The following is a 20,171-nucleotide window of genomic DNA, read 5'->3' on the forward strand; positions in this document are numbered from 1 at the left end:
GTGGGAGAGGAAAATTGGCACTAGCACAGAAGGGGAGTTGAAACCTAGTTGAGGTGAGATGAGGAGGAATTTCTCAGACAGAGGGTGGTGAATCTATGGAATTCATTGCAATAGACAGCTGTGGAGGCCAAGTTATTGGGAATATTTAAAGCAGAGCTTGATGGATCCATGATCAGGCGGGACATCATAGGATACAGGGAGAAGCCAGGACAATTGGGCCGAGAGGGACTGGTGGAACAGACTCGATGGGTTAAATGGCCTACTTCTGCTCCTATGTCGTATGGTCTTGTGATCTTATGGTACTGACCATTCATGGGCCTGGTGAATGGGGTTAGGATTGAAGGGGCCGGGTGGTCTGCACTTCTTGTGCTGTCATATTTCACACCAAGGTCATGAACTAATGGAGGTAAGCAGACACTACTAAGACTGTGACCATTTGCAAAGAAAAACTTTATTTTTCAGTTTACCGATCACTGTAATATATTGATGGTAGGTCCTATCTCTTACACCCAGCCAGCTTTCTTACTCAACTCTATCCATCTATTGATGGAAAGCCTGGGCTTCCTGGCCATCCTCGATGATGACATTCCGAAAAAAGGTCAATAGAGGTTTCTGGCCCCTTTCAACTGAGGATATCATGAAGCCTCCATAGCGCCTGCCTTTGAGTGGGGAACTCCAGTGAAAGTGACCGAATTTGTACTTCTCCACATCCTTCTTCACACCTTCCTCAGGCAGGCCACCCTTTAGCCTTTCCTGGAGCATGTCTTCTAGGTTGATGGAATACATGAGGTGCTTCGGACCCCTGCCCCATCGGAAATGGATCATTTTGTAATTCTTCTCATCCTTCTTGGTGTCTCCATGGAGATCCAAGTCACGCACTCCTAACATCTCTGCTGGGTAGTCAAGGTTGACAGATTCTTCGTGCTCGACTTCTGGCCCCATGTACTCCGGTAGCTCACTTTCATGGGTTGTTGGGGGAACTCTGACAGGCTTTCTCCTCCTGCCCTTTGGCTTTCCCCAACGGAAATGTTCCATTGTGTAGTTCTTTTTATCATTCTGCTTGGGAAACTGGGTGCCCATGTCTTCACTTCCCCTCTTGGAGGCTTGTGCGTCTAGGTACGGGACCTGGACAAGTCTTCCTCTGACCCCTTCATCTTTTCGCTTGCTGACTGATAACTCTGTGCTGTTGCCTCGCTTCTTTCCAAACTTGTTCCAGCGGAAGTGACCCATGACATAATTCCGGATGTTCTCTTCGATAGGCTGAAGCTGGCTGTTGCCAGGGTAGATTGGGGATTCCATGTTCTCGTCCACTTTGCAGCCATCAATGCATTCCTGCAGACAAGTGAAAAGATAGATCACATTCCCCTCTGTAGCGCCCATTGCATTCCCAGCAAACTATTCAGAAGAAAACTTGGTATTAGCCAAGGGAGTCATGTAGAGAGTGTCCCTGCAGGAAGTGGGTGGGTGGAGGTAACCGCTTGTTTGTGTAGGATCCTGTTGAAGATGATGGATGTTATGGAGAATGATGTGCTGCGTACGGCGGCCTGTGGGGTGGTAGGCAAGGGGAAGAGGAACCCGTTACGATGGTGGGGGATATGGTGAGGGCACAGTTTAAGGCGAGATGTGTATTGGAATTATTGTCACATGTACATAGATACAGTGAAAAGCTTCTCTTGCAAACTGTTCATATAGATCAGACTATTACACAGTGTGACGAGGTAGAACAAGGGAGCACAGAACATAGAAACCTACAGCACAGTACAGGCCCTTCGGCCCACAATGTTGTGCTGACCATGTATCCCACTCTACAAACTGTCTCCAATTTCCCTACCGCATAGCCCTCTATTTTTCTAAGCTCCATGTACCTATCTGAGAGGATATCCTTAAAGACCCTATTGTACCTGCTTCCACCACCACCGCCAGTGGTGCATTACACACACCCACCACTCTCTGTGTGAAAACCTACCCCTGACATCCCCTCAGAACCTACTTCCAAGCACCTTAAAACTGTGCCCTCTCATGTTAGTCATTTCAGCCCTGGGGAAAAGCCTCTGGCTATCCACATGATCAATGCCTCTCATCATCTTATACACATCTATCAGGTCACTTCTCGTCCTCTGTTGCTCCAAGGAGAAAAGGCCGAGTTCACTCAACCATAATTTACATATTACTATTTAAATATTTATGGTTTTATTACTATTTATTATTATGGTGCAACTGTAACGAAAACCAATTTCCCCCGGGATCAATAAAGTATGACTATGACTATGACTCTAAGGTATGCTCCCCAATTCAGGCAGTACTTATTTCTTGAACCTTTTGTAACCTTTCCTTTCCTTCTTAACTATATTTTCTACATCCCTTGTACACTATATTTCCTGTACCCTACCATCCTTTCCCTGTCTCATTGGAACATACCTATGCAGAACTCCATGCAAATATCCCCTGAACATCGACCACATTTCTGCTGTACATTTCCCTGAGAACATCTGTTCCCAATTTATGCTTCCAAGTTCCTGCTGATAGCTTCATATTTCCCCTTACTCCAATTAAATGTTTTTCTAACTTGTCTGTTCCTATCCCTCTCAAATGCTATGGTAAAGGAGATAGAATTGTGATCACTATCTCCAAAGTGCTCTCCTACTGAGAGACCTGACACCTGACCAGGTTCATTTCCTAATATCACATATTATGTCAGGAAAGTTTCCTGAACACACCTAACAAACTCCACCCCATCTAAACCCCTCACTCTAGGGAAATGTCAATCAATATTGGGGAAATTAAAATCTCCCACCACAGCAACCCTGTTATTATTGCACTGTTCCAGAATCTGTCTCCCTCTCTGCTCCTTGCTGTTACTATTAGGTGATCTCTAAAAATCACCCAGTAGAGTTATTGACCCTTTCCTGTTTCTAACTTCCACCCACAGAGACACAGTAGACAATCTCTCCATGTCTTCCTCCATTTCTGCATAACGAAGTAGATTGTAAGGTTTTTCCAGTGAGGTTGGGTTCAATCAATAGCTCCTTTTAATATCAGAGAATGTATACAATATACAACCAGAAATTCTCACGCTCTGCAGACATCTTCGAAACAGAACTATCTCCAAAGAGTGAATGACAGAAAAATCTTAAGAACTCCAAAGCCCCCTGCCCTCTCCCGTGACAAGCAGGAGCAAGCAGCATCCACCCTCCCCTACTTACTCCAGCTTAAAGCACCGCACTCCCACTATCTACCGTGCAAGCAACGTCACAGCCTCCAAAGAAAGACCATGATCTTCAGTACATCAAAAACTAACTGTTCATTCCAACAGTTGAACATCCCACAGGCTCTGTTTCTTACAAACGAGAGAGGGACAGGTTTCACTCCTCCCACAGCGACAGGGGAGACAACAGTCACTACTTTCATGTTAGAGTCAGTTTGAAGTGTTGCTTTTTATTTTGAGTTCCCTGATTCGAGAATCTCTCTCTCTGTCTCTCTACCCCACTTCTCTCAGAGAGAAGGAAAGGGAGAAGGTGAGGGAGACACTGCCTCAGAGAAGGGAAGGTCAGAGTGAATTTTAAAGACCCGGCACAGATGAGAGCTGGGATCAGAGTGAGATGAGGGGAAGAGGGGAAGAGGGCTGGTATTTGGAGAAGAAGGTCTGAGAAACGGAGTAGGAGTGCGACGGAAATCATTTTGAAGGTTTAGTTTTTTCATCGGAGTTAAGAGAAGTGGGACTGCGAAGGCGTGTGACGTCAGGCAGTGAAGAGCGGAAGATTTAAAAGGAACACAGCCTTGTACAGCAAGTAGTGTCGTTTTGTGGGCAGCGGAGTAAGCTGGGAATAGAGTGAAGGCCTGAGGGCTCTGGGTCAATGGGCTTACTTGGAAACTGGTGAGGCGAAGTAGGTTTGGTTTTCAATTTTCCCTGTTATTTGAGGAGAGGGGGAAGTATGAGCGTGAGGGCAGTTTGCTGTTCTCGGTGTCGGATGTGGGAGGCCCTGGAGTCTCCAAGCCTCCCGGACGTCCACATCTATGCCAGGTGCGCCGAGATGCAGCTCTTAAGGGACCGCGTTAGGGAACTGGAGCTGCAGCTCGATGACCTTCGTCTGGTCAGGGAGAGTGAGGAGTTGATAGAGAGGAGTTACAGGCATTTGGTCACACCGGGGCCACGGGAGGCAAACAAGTGGGTCACGGTTAGCAGGAGGAAGGGGAAGTGTCAGGTACTAAAGAGTACCCCAGTGGCTGTACCCCTTGACAATAAGTACTCCTGTTTGAGTACTGTTGGGGGACAGCTTACCTTAGCACTGCTTCCTGCACACATGCTGAGCTCGTTGACTTCATTAACTTTGACTCCAACTTTCACCCTGCCCTCAAGTTTACCTGGTCCATTTCCAACACCTCCCTCCCCTTTCTTGATCTTTCTGTCTCTATCTCTGGAGACAGCTTATCTACTGATGTTTACTATAAGCCTACTGACTCTCACAGCTATCTGGACTATTCCTCTTCTCACCCTGTCTCTTGCAAAAATGCCATCCCCTTCTCGCAATTCCTCCGTCTCTGCCGCATCTGCTCTCAGGATGAGGCATTTCATTCCAGGATGAGGGAGATGTCCTCCTTTTTTAAAGAAAGGGGCTTCCCTTCCTCCTCCATCAACTCTGCTCTCAAATGCATCTCCCCCATTTCACGTACATCTGCTCTCACTCCATCCTCCCGCCACCCCACTAGGAATAGGGTTCCCCTGGTCCTCACCTACCACCCCACCAGCCTCCAGGTCCAACATATAATTCTCCGTAACTTCCGCCACCTCCAACGGGATCCCACCACTAAGCACATCTTTCCCTCCCCCACCTCTCTGCTTTCCACAGGGATCGCTCCCTACGCGACTCCCTTGTCCATTTGTCCCCCCCATCCCTCCCCACCGATCTCCCTCCTGGCCCTTATCCTTGTAAGTGGAACAAGTGCTACACATGCCCTTACACTTCCTCCCTCAATACCATTCAGGGCCCCAGACAGTCTTTCCAGGTGAGGCGACACTTCACCTGTGAGTCGGCTGGGGTGATATACTGCGTCCAGTGTTCCCGATGTGGCCTTCTATATATTGGCGAGACCCAAAGCAGACTGGGAGACCGCTTTGCTGAATACCTACGCTCTGTCCGCCAGAGAAAGTAGGATCTCCCAGTGGCCACACATTTTAATTCCACGTCCCATTCCCATTCTGATATGTCTATCCATGGCCTTCTCTACTGTAAAGATGAAGCTACACTCAGGTTGGAGGAACAACACCTTATATTCCATCTGGGTAGCCTCCAACCAGATGGCATGAACATTGACTTCTCAAACTTCCGCTAAGGCCCCACCTCCCCCTCGTACCCCATCCATTATTTATTTATTTATATACACACATTCTTTTTCTCTCTCTCCTTTTTCTCCCTCTGTCCCTCTCACTGTACCCCTTGCCCCCCTGGGTTTCCCCCCTCCCCTTTTTCTTTCTCCTTGGGCCTCCTGTCCCATGATCCTCTCATATCCCTTTTGTCAATCAACTGTCCAGTTCTTGGTTCCATCCCTCCCCCTCCTGTCTTCTCCTATCATTTTGGATCTCCCCCTCCCCCTCCCACTTTTAAATCTCTTACTAACTCTTCTTTCAGTTAGTCCTGACGAAGGGTCTCGGCCCGAAACGTCGACTGTACCTCTTCCTAGAGATGCAAATTGGATTAGACATTGGCTTTGTGGGAGAAGCCAGAGATTGATAGTAGAGGGTTGCCTCCCTAACTGGAGTCCTGAGACTAAGTGGGGTGCCACAGAGGTCAGTGCTGGGTCTGTTGTTGTTATCATCTTTATCAACAATCTGGATGGATCATGCAGAGAAATCTAGATCAGCTGGAAAAATGGGCTGAAAGATGGCAGATTAATGCAGATGGGTGTGAGGTGTTTCACTTCAGTAGGATTAACCAGGGTAGGACTTACACAGTGGAGTGAGGTAGAACAAAAGCATCTGGGAATACAGGTCCATAATTCATTAAAAATGGCATCATAGGCGGCTTTAAGCATCTGGGAGCCTGTTTGCAGAGTTAATGTGGGGCCCTACCCCGGCTTCCCAAGAAAAAAGAAAGAAAAAAAGTGAATATTCAAGTTGGTTTGCATCAATAATGGTATAATTTCGGACTTAAATGTTGATGCATTATCTGCACTTTCAGCATAGTGGACAGACAGTTCAACATAATCCAAACAACTCCCTTAATTAAAAACTGAAACAATGACATTTTTCGCTTTGGAGTGAGAAGCCTCGCCCTTTTCAGCAACTAGTCTGCATTGAACAGCACTATGTGTTAGGTATCAGCTGACATAAGAACAGTTTAAACAATTTCCCTCTAATTAATTAACAACAAAAGCAATGTCATATTTAATGAAAATTCACACTTTATTTATTCAATGAACAGTGTCTGAAACTACTGGAAGTTTACAACAAACTGCGTCTGGCGCTCTTTCAGCACCACGGACAGCTCACATAAGGTCTGGAGAGTGAACAGGAGGAGAGTGAGAGAGAGAGAGAGGGGACGCTAGCAGGAGAGAGAAATTACCATTTGTGGAAACGCCACCAAATCGCCTATACACATTTTGAGTGAAATATGTGGTTTATTTTATTATTTTAATTATAAACTTTATTTCTGCTAAAAATGTGTTAAAAGACTTACCACTAGAACTTCACCACCCTCCTGTGTTTGAGTGCTGAGAATGCTTTAATGAGCTCATCTTTGTCCAGCGATCTTGTTATTTCATGCTCAATTGATATCTGAGCAAGAGCTGACAGACACTCCTGGAGCATGGCTGTCCTCAGATGCGTTTTGATGAGCTTTAGCCTCGAAAATCTTCTCTCTCCACTAGCTACAGTCACAGGCACTGTCGGCATGAGTCTTAGAGCAATGGTGAGGTTAGGATACAGTTCAGCCAGATTGTTGCTGTAAATGTAGCTCAGGATCTGCACGCCAGTGGTTTCTTTTGCAGGCACGGCACTGACAGCAGCCGACACCTCACGGAAAAGGTCCTCAGCATCCGCATCACCAAGTGTCCTCTCCATGTTTACGCAGCTGTCTTTCAGTGTGCGACTTTGGGTGGCTTTTTTCATTTCCTCTCTTCCATAAATGAAGCCAAACAGACTGTAAAATGACTCCATCAGCTTGAAGTGCTCACTAATGCTTGTGATGGCAGAGTCCACTAGTGGAAGGAAAACTTCTCTCTTGCACTGTTCCTCGGGTGCCACTGTCAGGGAAGGATCTGCACTTTGGGACTTGTACTGGAACTGGCGTTTTGGTTTCCTGGTTCGTGCAGTAGGAAAGACCATTGGAACCCCTATCTCTTCAGCTACATCTTTGGCATCTGTTTGGGTAGACGAAAGGCCGTTCTCTCTGTATTCCTTGAGAAATTTCAGAACATATTCCACCTCGCGCTGTAGCACATCGATTCCCACTCGTGGGCTCTGGGGCAGCTTGCTGACATGATTCACCTCATGTAAAACGTTGTACCAGATGATAACAGTCAGCAGGAATTTCCATGACATGATCTCCTGTTCTAGGCCTCTGGCTGCAGATGTGGTTTCACTGTCAGCTTTCTGTGTGGCATGTTCAATCAGTGACAGGAGCGCATTGCCAACATCGGGAAGCTGGTAGTGCAGGACTCTCACGCTTTCCACGCGGCACTCCCATCGCGTGTTGGATATGGCCTTGAGGGTCATCTGTGGCACGTTCTCCTTGAAAAGCTCCCGTCTCTGTGTCGATGAGCTGAATAGTGTGTATAGACGTTGCAGCACCCCAAAGAAGCTCACAGACCCCACTGCTGATTTTGCAGCATCAACAATGACTAGGTTTAGGCTGTGGCTGGCGCATGGCATGAACAGTGCTTGTTTGTTAATATCTAGCACCCTCTTCTGCACCCCGCTATTTTCCCCCCGCGTATTGCTCCCGTTATCATATGCCTGCCCCCTGCATTTTGAGTTATTTAATCCTAGCTTCTCCATATGCATGAAGAAAACGTCGGTGAGGCCTGCACCTGTTGTGTCAAGCACTGGTAGGAAACGGACAAAATGCTCAGTAACAGTAGCTCCGACATTTACCTGGCAGGTGACAATGCGCAGTGTCACAGAGAGCTGCTCTATGTGTGCAGCGTCAGTGGTGCAGTCCATTATCACTGAGTAGTAACGTGATTGTTCTACTCTCTCTGTTATCGCTTCCAGTGTCTTGTCTCCAAAAAGTGTGATTAACTCACTTTGTATGGTTTTCCCCATGTAGTGGTCAGCAATCTCTTTTTTCTCTGCTCGTCTGACATGTTCGCTCACCACCGGGTCGAACTCGGCAAGAAGCTCCACCAGACCTAGAAAGTTCCCATTACTTGGTTCATGTAGGGTGGAATTGTGGCCACGGAAAGCAACGTTTCATTCTACAAGTTGACAGACTATGGCAATGAACCTCTTCATGACATCATTCCAGTGTTTTTTTTCCCAACATTTGTATTGCTTGGTACGTGCTCCCAGGTGCCAGGGTCAAGGATGTCTCTGATCGATTGCATGATATTCTGAAGTGGGAGGGTGATCAGCCAGATGTTGTGGTGCACATCGGTACCAATGACATAGCAAGGTAGAGTGAAGAGGTCCTGGACAGTGAGTATAGAGAGCTTGGTAGGAAGTTGAAAAGCAGGACCTCAAGGGTGGTAATCTCAGCATTGCCACCTGTGTTAGGTGCCAGTGAGGGTAGGAATAGGATGCTCTGGAGGAGGAACAAGTGGCTGAGGAACTGGTGGAGGGGAGCAGGGTTTCAGATTTCAGGATCACTGGGACCTCTTCTGGGGCAGGTGGGACCTGTACAAGAGAGACGGGTTACACTTGAACCACAGGGGGACCAATATCCTTTCAGGGAGGTTTGTTAGTGCTATTGGGGAGGCTTTAAACTAGATTTGCAGGGGGATGGGAACCAGAGTGCCAGAGCTGACAGTGTGGCTGGGGTGAAAATAAATGATATTGAAAGTTTAAGCAAATTCGCTGATAGAAAAGTTGTGAGTGGTGGTAAAAATCTTCTGAGGTGTATATATTTCAATGCTAGGAGTATTGCGGGGAAGGCGGATGAGTTGAGGGCGTGGATTGACACGTGGAATTATGATGTTGTAGCAATTAGTGAAACTTGGCTACAGGAGAGGCAGGACTGGCAGCTTAATATTCCGGGGTTCCGATGTTTCAGATGTGATCGAGGCAGAGGAATGAAAGGTGGGGGAGTAGCATTGCTTGTTAGGGAAAATATTACAGCAGTGCTCAGGCAGGACAGATTAGAGGGCTTGTCTACTGAGTCCTTATGGGTGGAGCTGAGAAACAGGAAAGGTATGGCCACATTAGTGGGATTGTATTACAGACCACCCAATAGTCAACGAGACTTGGAAGAGCAAATCTGCAGAGAGATAGCAGGCAACTGCAGGAAACATAAAGTTGTGGTGGTAGGGGATTTTAATTTTCCATACATTGATTGGGACCCCCATACTGTTAGGGGTCTAGATGATTTAGAGTTTGTAAAATGAGTTCAAGAAAGTTTTCTAAATCAGTATATAGAGGGACCAACTAGAGGGGATGCAATATTGGATCTCCTGTTAGGAAACGAGTTAGGACAAGTGACAGAAGTCTGTGTAGGGGAGCACTTTGGTTCCAGTGATCATAACACCATTAGTTTCAATTTGATCATGGACAAGGATAGATCTGGTCCTAGGGTTGAGGTTCTGAACTGGAAGAAGGCCAAATTTGAAGAAATGAGAAAGGATCTAAAAAGCGTGGATTGGGACAGGTTGTTCTCTGGCAAAGATGTGATTCGTAGGTGGGAAGCCTTCAAAGGGGAAATTTTGAGAGTGCAGAGTTTGTATGTTCCTGTCAGGATTAAAGGCAAATTGAATAGGAATAAGGAACCTTGGTTCTCAAGGGATATTGCAACTCTGATAAAGAAGAAGAGGGAGTTGTATGACATGTATAGGAAGCAGGGAGTAAATAAGGTGCTTGAGGAGTATAAGAAGTGCAAGAAAATACTTAAGAAAGAAATCAGGAGGGCAAAAAGAAGACACGAGGTTGCCTTGGCAGTCAAAGTGAAGGATAATCCAAAGAGCTTTTACAAGTATATTAAGAGCAAAAGGATTGTAAAGCATAAAATTGGTCCTCTTGAAGATCAGAGTGGTCGGCTTTGTGCGGAACGAAAGGAAATGGGGGAGATCTTAAATAGGTTTTTTGCGTCTGTATTTACTAAGGAAGCTGGCATGAAATCTATGGAATTGAGGGAATCAAGTAGTGAGACCATGGCAACTGTACAGATTGAAAAGAAGGAGGTGCTTGCTGTCTTGAGGAAAATTAAAGTGGATAAATCCCCGGGACCTGACAGAGTGTTCCCTCGAACCTTGAAGGAGACTAGTGTTGAAATTGCGGGGGCCCTGGCAGAAATATTTAAAATGTCGCTGTCTATGGGTGAAGTGCCGGAGGATTGGAGAGTGGCTCATGTTGTTCCGTTGTTTAAAAAAGGATCGAAAAGTAATCCGGGAAATTATAGGCCGGTAAGTTTAACGTCGGTAGTAGGTAAGTTATTGGAGGGAGTACTAAGAGACAGAATCAACAAGCATTTGGATAGACAGGGGCTTATTAGGGAGAGTCAACATGGCTTTGTGCGTGGTAGGTCATGTTTGACCATCTGTTGGAGTTTTTCGAGGAGGTTACCAGGAAAGTGGATGAAGGGAAGGCAGTGGATATTGTCTACATGGACTTCAGTAAGGCCTTTGACAAGGTCCCGCATGGGAGGTTAGTTAGGAAAATTCAGTCGCTAGATATACATGGAGAGGTGGTAAATTGGATTAGACTTTGGCTCGATGGAAGAAGCCAGAGAGTGGTGGTAGAGAATTGCTTCTCTGAGTGGAGGCCTGTGACTAGTGGTGTACCACAGGGATCAGTGCTGGGTCCATTGTTATTTGTCATCTATATCAATGATCTGGATGATAATGTGGTAAATTGGATCAGCAAGTTTGCTGATGATACAAAGATTGGAGGTGTAGTAGACAGCGAGGAAGGTTTTCAGATCCTGCAGAGGGACTTGGACCAGCTGGAAAAATGGGCTGAAAAATGGCAGATGGAGTTTAATACTGACAAGTGTGAGATATTGCACGTTGGAAGGACAAACCGAGGTAGAACATACAGGGTTAATGGTAAGGCACTGAGGAGTGCAGTGGAACAGAGGGATCTGGGAATACAGATACAGTATTCCCTGGAAGTATCGTCACAGGTAGATAGGGTCGTAAAGAGAGCTTTTGGTACATTGGCCTTTATTAATCGAAGTATTGAGTATAAGAACTGGAATGTTATGATGAGGTTGTATAAGGCATTGGTGAGGCCGAATCTGGAGTATTGTGTTCAGTTTTGGTCACCAAATTACAGGAAGGATATAAATAAGGTTGAAAGAGTGCAGAGAAGGTTTACAAGGATGTTGCCGGGATTTGAGAAACTCAGTTACAGAGGAAGGTTGAATAGGTTAGGACTTTATTCCCTGGAGCGTAGAAGAATGAGGGGAGATTTGATAGAGGTATATAAAATTATGATGGGTATAGATAGAGTGAATGCAAGCAGGCTTTTTCCACTGAGGCAAGGGGAGAAAAAAAACAGAGGACATGGGTTAAGGGTGAGGGGGGAAAAGTTTAAAGGGAACATTAGTGGGGGCTTCTTCACACAGAGAGTGGTGGGAGTATGGAATGAGCTGCCAGACGAGGTGGTAAATGAGGGTTCTTTTTTAACATTTAAGAATAAATTGGACAGATACATGGATGGGAGGTGTATGGAGGGATATGGTCCGTGTGCAGGTCAGTGGGACTAGGCAGAAAATGGTTCGGCACAGCCAAGAAGGGCCAAAGGGCCTGTTTCTGTGCTGTAGTTTCTATGGTTCTATGGTTCTAATGGCACTGTGCGTTCTTAAGCGCGTTTCCAGCTTGCGCCAGCTATCCATGTTGGCATGGTGCGCATTTGATTTCTCATGATCCTGGAGCGTGAGAGTGAGTCGCTCCCACACTCTGAAACCTCCGCAAGCGAGACTGTGATTTTGCTTGCCAAATAGGCTACAGCAGAAACAGAAGATTGAATCAGATGATTCTGAGTTGTGACAACAGATCAAATTATCAGAAGATTGATGCCGATAAGAGGACAATGGGGGAACATTCAGAAATGTTAATGAGAAACGAGAGGGATTAACGGAAAGGAGACACGGTTCCGAATATTGTCAGAGACCGGTGGCTTTGAACCCTGAACTGTTTGAAGTTTGATGGACAGGCGATACCCCAGCAGGGGGATGAAAGGAACAGGTTCGCTAAGGCAAGAGACACCACGACACCACGAGCTACCGAGACCCTGGAAGCGGTGTGCCCCCACAAGTTGCTGGGAGTTTTGGAGGTCTGGTCGCGGGACCAGCCACAGACGCACAGGGTGGAAAGATATGGTCGGCGGGAACCTGGTGTGTGAGTCCACCCTTGCCTGGGTGCCGGGTTCACCGCAGAAGAATGATCGTATCTGGAACGGAGGGGTCACAGTCGGTGACCTCAGAAGATATTACAAAGGGCTCGCCCGAAAGCTAACTGCAAGGAATATCGAAGGTCTGTTTGGAATCCGATTTGCATATTCATTCGTTCTCTCTCTCCCTCCCCAATGGCACGACGGCAGTTACTGCCAACTGAACTAAATTGAACTGAACTCCGTGTCACTTGATGACTGATCATTTTACCCCTAGACTGTGATAGAGCTTGATTGATCCTATTATCCTAGTTCTGTGTACATGTATGTTTATTCATTGCTAACCTGTTGCACTTATATCCTTACTATTAGAGTACTGTGTTGCTTATTTCTTTAATAAAACTTTCTTAGTTCCAGTAATCCAGACTCCAACTAAGTGGTCCATTTCTACTGGTTTGGCAACCCAGATACGGGGTATGTAACAGAGTACACTAACCATGACCTACGAATGGTTTCTCCATTTTTCATCTTCATAAGATATCTGTCCTTGGTAAAACAATGACATGATTGGCTCTGTGGAAAGTTAATGTCTTCTAACTGAATGGGACCTCTCCTAACAATGTCGATCCATTGGTCACTGGTAATATACGTTGGCCAACGTGCTGGATCAGTCTCTGTGAATGTTAGTGGGGCTTTCTCTCTGTCTGGTGTGCTGGTGGAGGCATCTCCCTCACCTGTCTCAGTTGTAGGACTGTCACCATGCTGTGGTGCTTGTTCATCAAACAAAGTTTGGTCATCATTATCACCATCTGTTTGAGTCGAATTGTTCTTCTCATTTTCATTGCTCTGATTATCAGCATCTCCTGTACCGCTTACACTGTCACTTGGCACTGCAGCCCCATGCTGTGACAATGGTGCAGCAGCAACTGCAGTCTGCGGGCCTTTTACAGATGCTGGACCAAAGAAGGATGTAACTTTTGGGAGACTATTTAGACGTTTTGTTTTGGTGTCTAACATTTTCCGTTTTTCAGCACCACTAGGAGTGGAGCGTTTCATTTTCCTCTCATTGAAAAGTAGCGTTCTTTGCTGGGAGCAATGTTTACAAGTGAAGTCAATATTTTAATGAATTTTCTCAGATGTCAGCCAGCGAGCGCCCACTGGTGGTTCGGCTGGCAATAGCAGGAGAATATTGTGGCATCTGGGAGCTACGCTTTAAATTTTTTCATGTCAGTCGGGGGCCCCTGGGAGGGTGGGGCCCGTTTCGGTTGAAACGGGACAAACATAGCCAAGGCCGCCTATGAATGGCATCACACATACTATAGAGGGGGTCATAAAGAAAGCTTTTGGCACATTGGCATCATAAATCAATGTATTGAGTACAGGAAATGGGCTGTAATGTTGAAGTTGTATAAGACATTGGTGAGGCCTAATTTGGAGTATTGTGTGCAGTTTTGGTCAACCAGCAACAGGAAAGATGTAAATGAAGTTGAAAGAATACAGAGAAAATTTACAAGGTTGTTGTTGGGTCTGGAGTACCTGAGGTATAAAGAAAGATTGAATAGGTTAGGACTTTATTCCTTAGAATGTAGAAGATTGAGAGGAGATTTGGCAGAGGTATACAAAATTATGAGGGGTATAGATAGGGTAAACACAAGCAGGCTTTTTCCTCTGAGGTCGGGTGCAACTACAACCAGAGGTTATGGGTTAAGGGTGAAAGATGAGAAGTTTTAGTGGAACACGAGGGGAAACTTCTTCACTCAGAGGGTGGTGAGAGTGTGGAATGAGCTGCCAGCACACGTGGTGCATGTGAGCTCAATTTCAAATTTTAAGCCAAGTTTGGATGGTAGGGGTACGGAGGGCTAAGATTCAGGTGCAGTTTGTTGGGAGTAGGCAGTTTCAATGGTTTTGGCATGGACTAGATGGGCCAAATGGCCTGTTTCTACGCTATACTTCTCTATGACTCTATGAGTCTAATGCAGAATAAAGTGTAAAAGTTACTGAGAGAGTGCCATGCAGTTGAGCAATAAAGTGCACGATCATAGTGAAGCTGATTGCGAGGTCAAGAGCCCATCTCATCGTACAAGAGATCTGTTCAACAATCTGATAACAGTGGGATAGAAGCTGTCCTTGAGCCTGGTGGGATGTGCTCCGACACCCCAAACTGTAATAACATTGAGCTAACTGCTATGTTACCGGGATGTGTTCAGGCTCCTGCAGGTGTCAGTAGGAGAGCTCTTTGGGGTCAGTGGCCATAGTTCTATTAATTGTATATGAGTTATGAAAAGGGACAGATCTGGTCCACAATTCAAAGCTCTAACTTGCTCTGATCATCATTATTAAAGGTCTAATCACCTGCTAGTTGAACTCAGCTCCCTGCATTCCTATCTCCTCTCAAAAGCACAGCCAGCATCTGCACACAATCTCTCAGAATCTGCCTTATGACAGACGAGCTTTCTGATATCTTTGCACACCTTTCATCTCTACAACTTCAAACATCTTGCATTTCTCACTTTTCCTGGTTCTAATGAGTCACTAACTCTGTTTCTCTTTTCATATGCTAATTCCATCGTTTGGTGTTTTTCTGTCATATTTCCCTCATCAGCAAGTTTTTGCAAATCTACTGATTTATTTCGAGGCACATTACGGAACAGAACAGTCCCTTCTGGCCCAGCACCCCACCTATTCAACCCTGGTCCAATCACAGGACAATTTACAATGACCAGTTAACCTACTGACCGGTACGTCTTTGGAATGTGGCAGGAAACCGGAGCACCCAGAGGAAACCCACGCGGTCACTGGGAGAACTCCTTATGGAATGGTACTGTCATTGAACTCTGAGCTCCGAGCTCCAGAGCTCCCCAAGGTGAAATAACTTCGTGCTAATGACTAGGCTACTGTTGTGCCTTGAATTGGAATGGTGCTCTCGGGTCTAGGGGAACAAGATAACCTCAACAATTGGAAACCCTGCAAGGATCACTGGGTGCATTCTTTTATTTTCTTTTCATTAGAAGCAGAATGATCCCATTCAGCCCTTCGAGTCTACTCTGCCATTGGATCATGACTGATCCATTCCTCTATCAATCGCTTTCTCCTGCCTTCTCTCCGTAATCTTTCACACGCTGAATAACGAAGAATCTATCATCCTCAGCCTTAAATACACCCAATGACTTGGCCTCCACAGCCATCTATGGATAATGATTTCCACAGATTCACCACACTCTGGCTAAATAAATTTCTCCTCATCTTCATTCTAACTGGACATTCCTCTATTCTGAGTCTGTGCCCTTTGGTCCCAGACACTCTCACTATAGGAAATATCCTCTCCACATCCAGTCCATCTATGCCTTTCAACAGTCAATGGGTTTCAATGAAATCTCCTCCACCATTCTTCTGAATTCCAGTAAGCAGAGGCCCAGGGCCATCAATCGCTCCTCATACAATAAGCCTTTTCAATCCTGGAATCATTTTCATGAACCTACTTCGAACACTCTCCATTGACAGCGCATCCTTTCTTTGATAGGGGCGAAACGAATGGTAACATTGCATTTGCCTTCCTCACCACCAACTCAACCAGCAAAGCATCTTCTAGGGAATCCTGCACCAGGACCCCCAAGTCCCTTTGCAACAAAGGGACCATGATGTCCTCGTCCTCGTAACCCTAATGGTGGCAGCCCGGAGAGATAAGTTAACTGAGATGAACTAGGGGTAGAGAGGATTTGCCACAACTGTATTCCCCATTGGCTGGGTCACGTCTGGAGAACAGCATTAACCCTTGTCACTAGGAACGATATGACTGTGCTGGAGAGTGTCCAGAGGAGATAACTTGGTCTCTAGAGTTGACAGAGAATGATGCAAGAAACAAAAAAAACATCCTGTGTGTGGCATTCTGTGGGTGAAACACTTTGTTTATGGGACAGGTTAGAGGAGAATGGCCAGACTAGTTCAAGCTACCAGGAATGCAACAAGGTCTCTACAGATGATGCCTGAGCTGCCAAGTTCCCACATCAGTTTGTCTGGTTGCTCTGAGTTTCTCCGTCTGCTGTCTCTTGTGGCTGAACAGTGAGAGGATTCATGAGGATGATTCTAGGAATGGAGGGATCTCTGTGTGAGGAATGTTGGATTACTCTGGGCCTGTACTCACTGGCGTTTAGAAGAATGGTGGGGGGATCTCTTTGAAACCTATCAAATATTGAAAGGCATAGATAGAATAGATATGAAAGATAATTTCTAGTAGTGGGGGAGTCTAAGACCAGAAGGAACAGTTTCAGAATACAATGACATCACTTTTGGATAGAGATATGGAGAAATTTCTTTAGCTACTGTTTGTGAATTCGTCGAATTTGTTGCCACGAGCAGCTGCGTAGACCAAATCATTGTGTCTATTTAAAGTTGAAGTTGATAGATTCTTGATTAGTCAAGGCATCAAAGGTTACGGGGAGAGGACAGGAAAATGGGGTGGAGAGGGTTAATAAATCAGACGATGGAATGGTGGAGCAGGCTCGTTGGAGGGATGGCCTAGAACATTGAGCACGGAACATAGAAAATCTACAGCACATTACAGGCCCTTCGGCCCACAAAGTTGTGCCGACCATGTAACCTACTCTAGAAGCTGCCTTAGCACATAGCCCTCTATTTTTCTAATCTTCATGTACCTACCTAAGAGTATCTTAAAAGACCCTATTGTATCTGGCTCTACCACCATTGCTGGCAGTGTGTTGCATGCACTCACCACTCTCGGTGTGAAAAACTTACCTCTGACATCCCTCTTGTACCTTCTTCCAAGCACCTTAAAACTATGCCCCCTCGTGTTAGCCATTTCAGCCCTGGGAAAAAGCCTCAGACTATCCACACGATCAATGCCTCTCATTATCTTGTACACCTCTATCAGGTCACCTCTCATCCTCCATCACTCCAAGGGGAAAAGGCCGAGCTCACTCAACCTATTCTCATAAGGCATGCTCCCCAATCCAGGCAACATCCTTGTAAATCTCCTCTGCACCCTTTCTATAGTTTCCACGTCCTTCTAGTAGTGAGTTGACCAAAAGTGAACATAGGAGCTTAATTCTGCTCCTATATCTTACGGAATTCCTACGACCTTGGTGACATTAGAAACCCTATAAAGTTTGCTCAAGGCAATGTGATTTCTTCTGCACCCACCCTCGCTAAATCCCGAGCTTCCTACACACAGGTCTGGTCTTACCAATGTCCTGAACAGCTGTGAATTTTGTCCCAACCTTTGTATTCCGTGTCCGGTTCAATGAGGGTAATCCTGAGAGGAAATACCAACAACACAAGAGATTCTGAGATGCTGGGATCGAGAGGAACACCCGCAAAATGCTGGAGGGACACAGCAGCTCAGGCAGTCTATGGGATGAATAAACAGTCGATGCTTCAGGCCGAGACTCTTCATGGGGACTGGAAAGGAGCAGGGAAGAAATCAAACTAAGTAGGAGGATAAGCTAGAAGGTGATGGAGGGTGGGAGGAAGGGAGAATGAAGTGGGAAGCTGGGAGGTGATAGGTAGGAAAGGTAAAGAGCTGAAGAAGGCATCTGATAGGAGAGGAGAGCGGACTGTGGAGGAAAGGGAGGAAAGGGAAGAAAGGGGGAAGATCCGCAGGTGAGGGCAGCACTGAAGTGAAGACGATTGGAAATGAAAAGTTCAGGAGGGGATAAGAGACCAGGGGGTGGGCGGATCTGCAGGAACTCAGTCAATCAGACAACATCTGTGGAAGAGAGTAAACAGTCAATGTTTGGGACCAGGGGCACACCGTGTTCTTTGTCTGCAATCGGGACCAGCAGAGGCTCTGTCTTCACTGCCACTTACCTTCACAGTCCTAAATGGGTATCGTCTGTGGCATTGTTTTCCCTCTATGCAATCCAGTATATTAGCGGACACAGCCCACAGAGCAAACAGAAGAGGCAAGAGACCTCTCCATATTGACGGCCACATCATCAGCAGAAGTCAGGATCAGTAGTGTCTGCGAGGATAAAAGAGAAAGCATTCGTCATTAACCCCTCTGTTCCAGTGCCCTGTGACACAGACTGTATTCCCACTGACATTACACCGTCCCTCAGTGACCCCTCTCCCCCAGCACCCTGTGTCACTGACTGTATCCCCACTGATGTTAATCCAGCTCCCTCACACCGTCCCTCAGTGACCCCTCTCCCCCAGCACCCCTTGTCACTGACTGTATCCCCACTGACGTTAATCCAGCTCCCTCACACCGTCCCTCAGTGACCCCTCTCCCCCAGTGCCCCGTGTCACTGACTGTATCCCCACTGACGTTAATCCAGCTCCCTCAGTGACCCCTCTCCCCAGCACCCCTTGTCACTGACTGTATCAGCACTGACGTTAATCCAGCTCCCTCACACCGTCCCTCAGTGTCCCCTCTCCCCCAGTGCCCCGTGTCACTGACTGTATCCCCACTGACGTTAAACCAGCTCCCTCACACCGTCCCTCAGTGACCCCTCTCCCCCAGCATCCCGTATCACTGACTGTATCCCCACTGACGTTAATCCAGCTCCCTCAGTGATCCCTCTCCCCCAGCACCCCTTGTCACTGACTGTATCACCACTGATGTTATTCCAGCTCCGTCTGTGACCCCTCTCTCCCAGTGCGCTGTGTCACTGACTGTATCCCCACTGACGTTAATCCAGCTCCCTCACACCATCCCTCAGTGACCCCTCTCCCCCAGCATCCCGTATCACTGACTGTATTCCCACTGATGTTATTCCAGCTCCCTCTGTGACCCCTCTCTCCCAGTGCGCTGTCACTGACTGTATCCCCACTGACGTTAATCCAGCTCCCGCACACCGTCCCTCAGTGACCCCTCTCCCCCAGCATCCCGTGTCACTGACTGTATCCCCACTGACGTTATTCCAGCTCCCTCACACCGTTCCCTCAGTGACCCCTCTCCCCCAGTGCCCCGTGTCACTGACTGTATCCCCACTGACGTTAATCCAGCTCCCTCAGTGACCCCTCTCCACCAGCACCCCGTGTCACTGACTGTATCCCCACTGACGTTAATCCAGCTCCCTCACACCGTCCCTCAGTGACCCCTCTCCCCCAGCATCCCGTGTCACTGACTGTATCCCCACTGACATTAATCCAGCTCCCTCAGTGATCCCTCTCCCCCAGCACCCCTTGTTACTGACTGTATCACTACTGATGTTATTCCAGCTCCGTCTGTGACCCCTCTCTCCCAGTGCGCTGTGACACTGACTGTATCCCCACTGACGTTAATGCAGCTCCCTCACACCGTCCCTCAGTGACCCCTCTCCCCCAGCATCCCGTATCACTGACTGTATTCCTACTGACGTTAATCCAGCTCCCTCAGTGACCCCTCTCCCCCAGCACCCCTTGTCACTGACTGTATCAGCACTGACGTTAATCCAGCTCCCTCACACCGTCCCTCAGTGACCCCTCTCCCCCAGCACCCCTTGTCACTGACTGTATCACCACTGATGTTAATCCAGCTCCCTCAGTGACCCCTCTCCCCCAGCGCCGTGTCTCTGACTGTATTCCCACTGACGTTAATCCAGCTCCCTCACACCGTCCCTCAGTGACCCCCTCTCCCCCAGCACCCCTTGTCACTGACTGTATCAGCACTGACGTTAATCCGGCTTTCTCACACCGTCCCTCAGTGACCCCTCTCCCCTAGGATCCCGTATCACTGACTGTATCCCCACTGACG

The 20,171-nt window shown here is 47.0% G+C and overlaps 1 protein-coding gene across 1 annotated transcript; it reads right to left on the minus strand.

Moving 5' to 3' along the window:
- Positions 1-540: 540 nt before the first annotated feature.
- On the minus strand, positions 541-18,427 carry LOC140202110 (pro-opiomelanocortin-like). The gene is made up of 2 exons (XM_072266967.1): positions 18,302-18,427; positions 541-1,332 (listed from the first exon to the last, which is right to left on the minus strand). The coding sequence occupies exons 1-2, from the start codon at positions 18,425-18,427 to the stop codon at positions 541-543; spliced, it is 918 nt and encodes a 305-aa protein (XP_072123068.1).
- Positions 18,428-20,171: the final 1,744 nt, after the last annotated feature.

Source organism: Mobula birostris, chromosome 8 (assembly GCF_030028105.1).
Source record: "Mobula birostris isolate sMobBir1 chromosome 8, sMobBir1.hap1, whole genome shotgun sequence".
Taxonomy (NCBI): domain Eukaryota; kingdom Metazoa; phylum Chordata; class Chondrichthyes; order Myliobatiformes; family Myliobatidae; genus Mobula; species Mobula birostris.

Bases quoted from the DNA above. Each gene is read 5' to 3' on its own strand.
- LOC140202110 (XM_072266967.1), bottom strand. From the start codon at position 18,427: ATGTGGCCGTCAATATGGAGAGGTCTCTTGCCTCTTCTGTTTGCTCTG. The intron at 1,333-18,301 runs GTAAGTGGCAGT...ACTTGTCTGCAG, and splicing joins ACCCATTTAGGACTGTGAAG to GAATGCATTGATGGCTGCAA.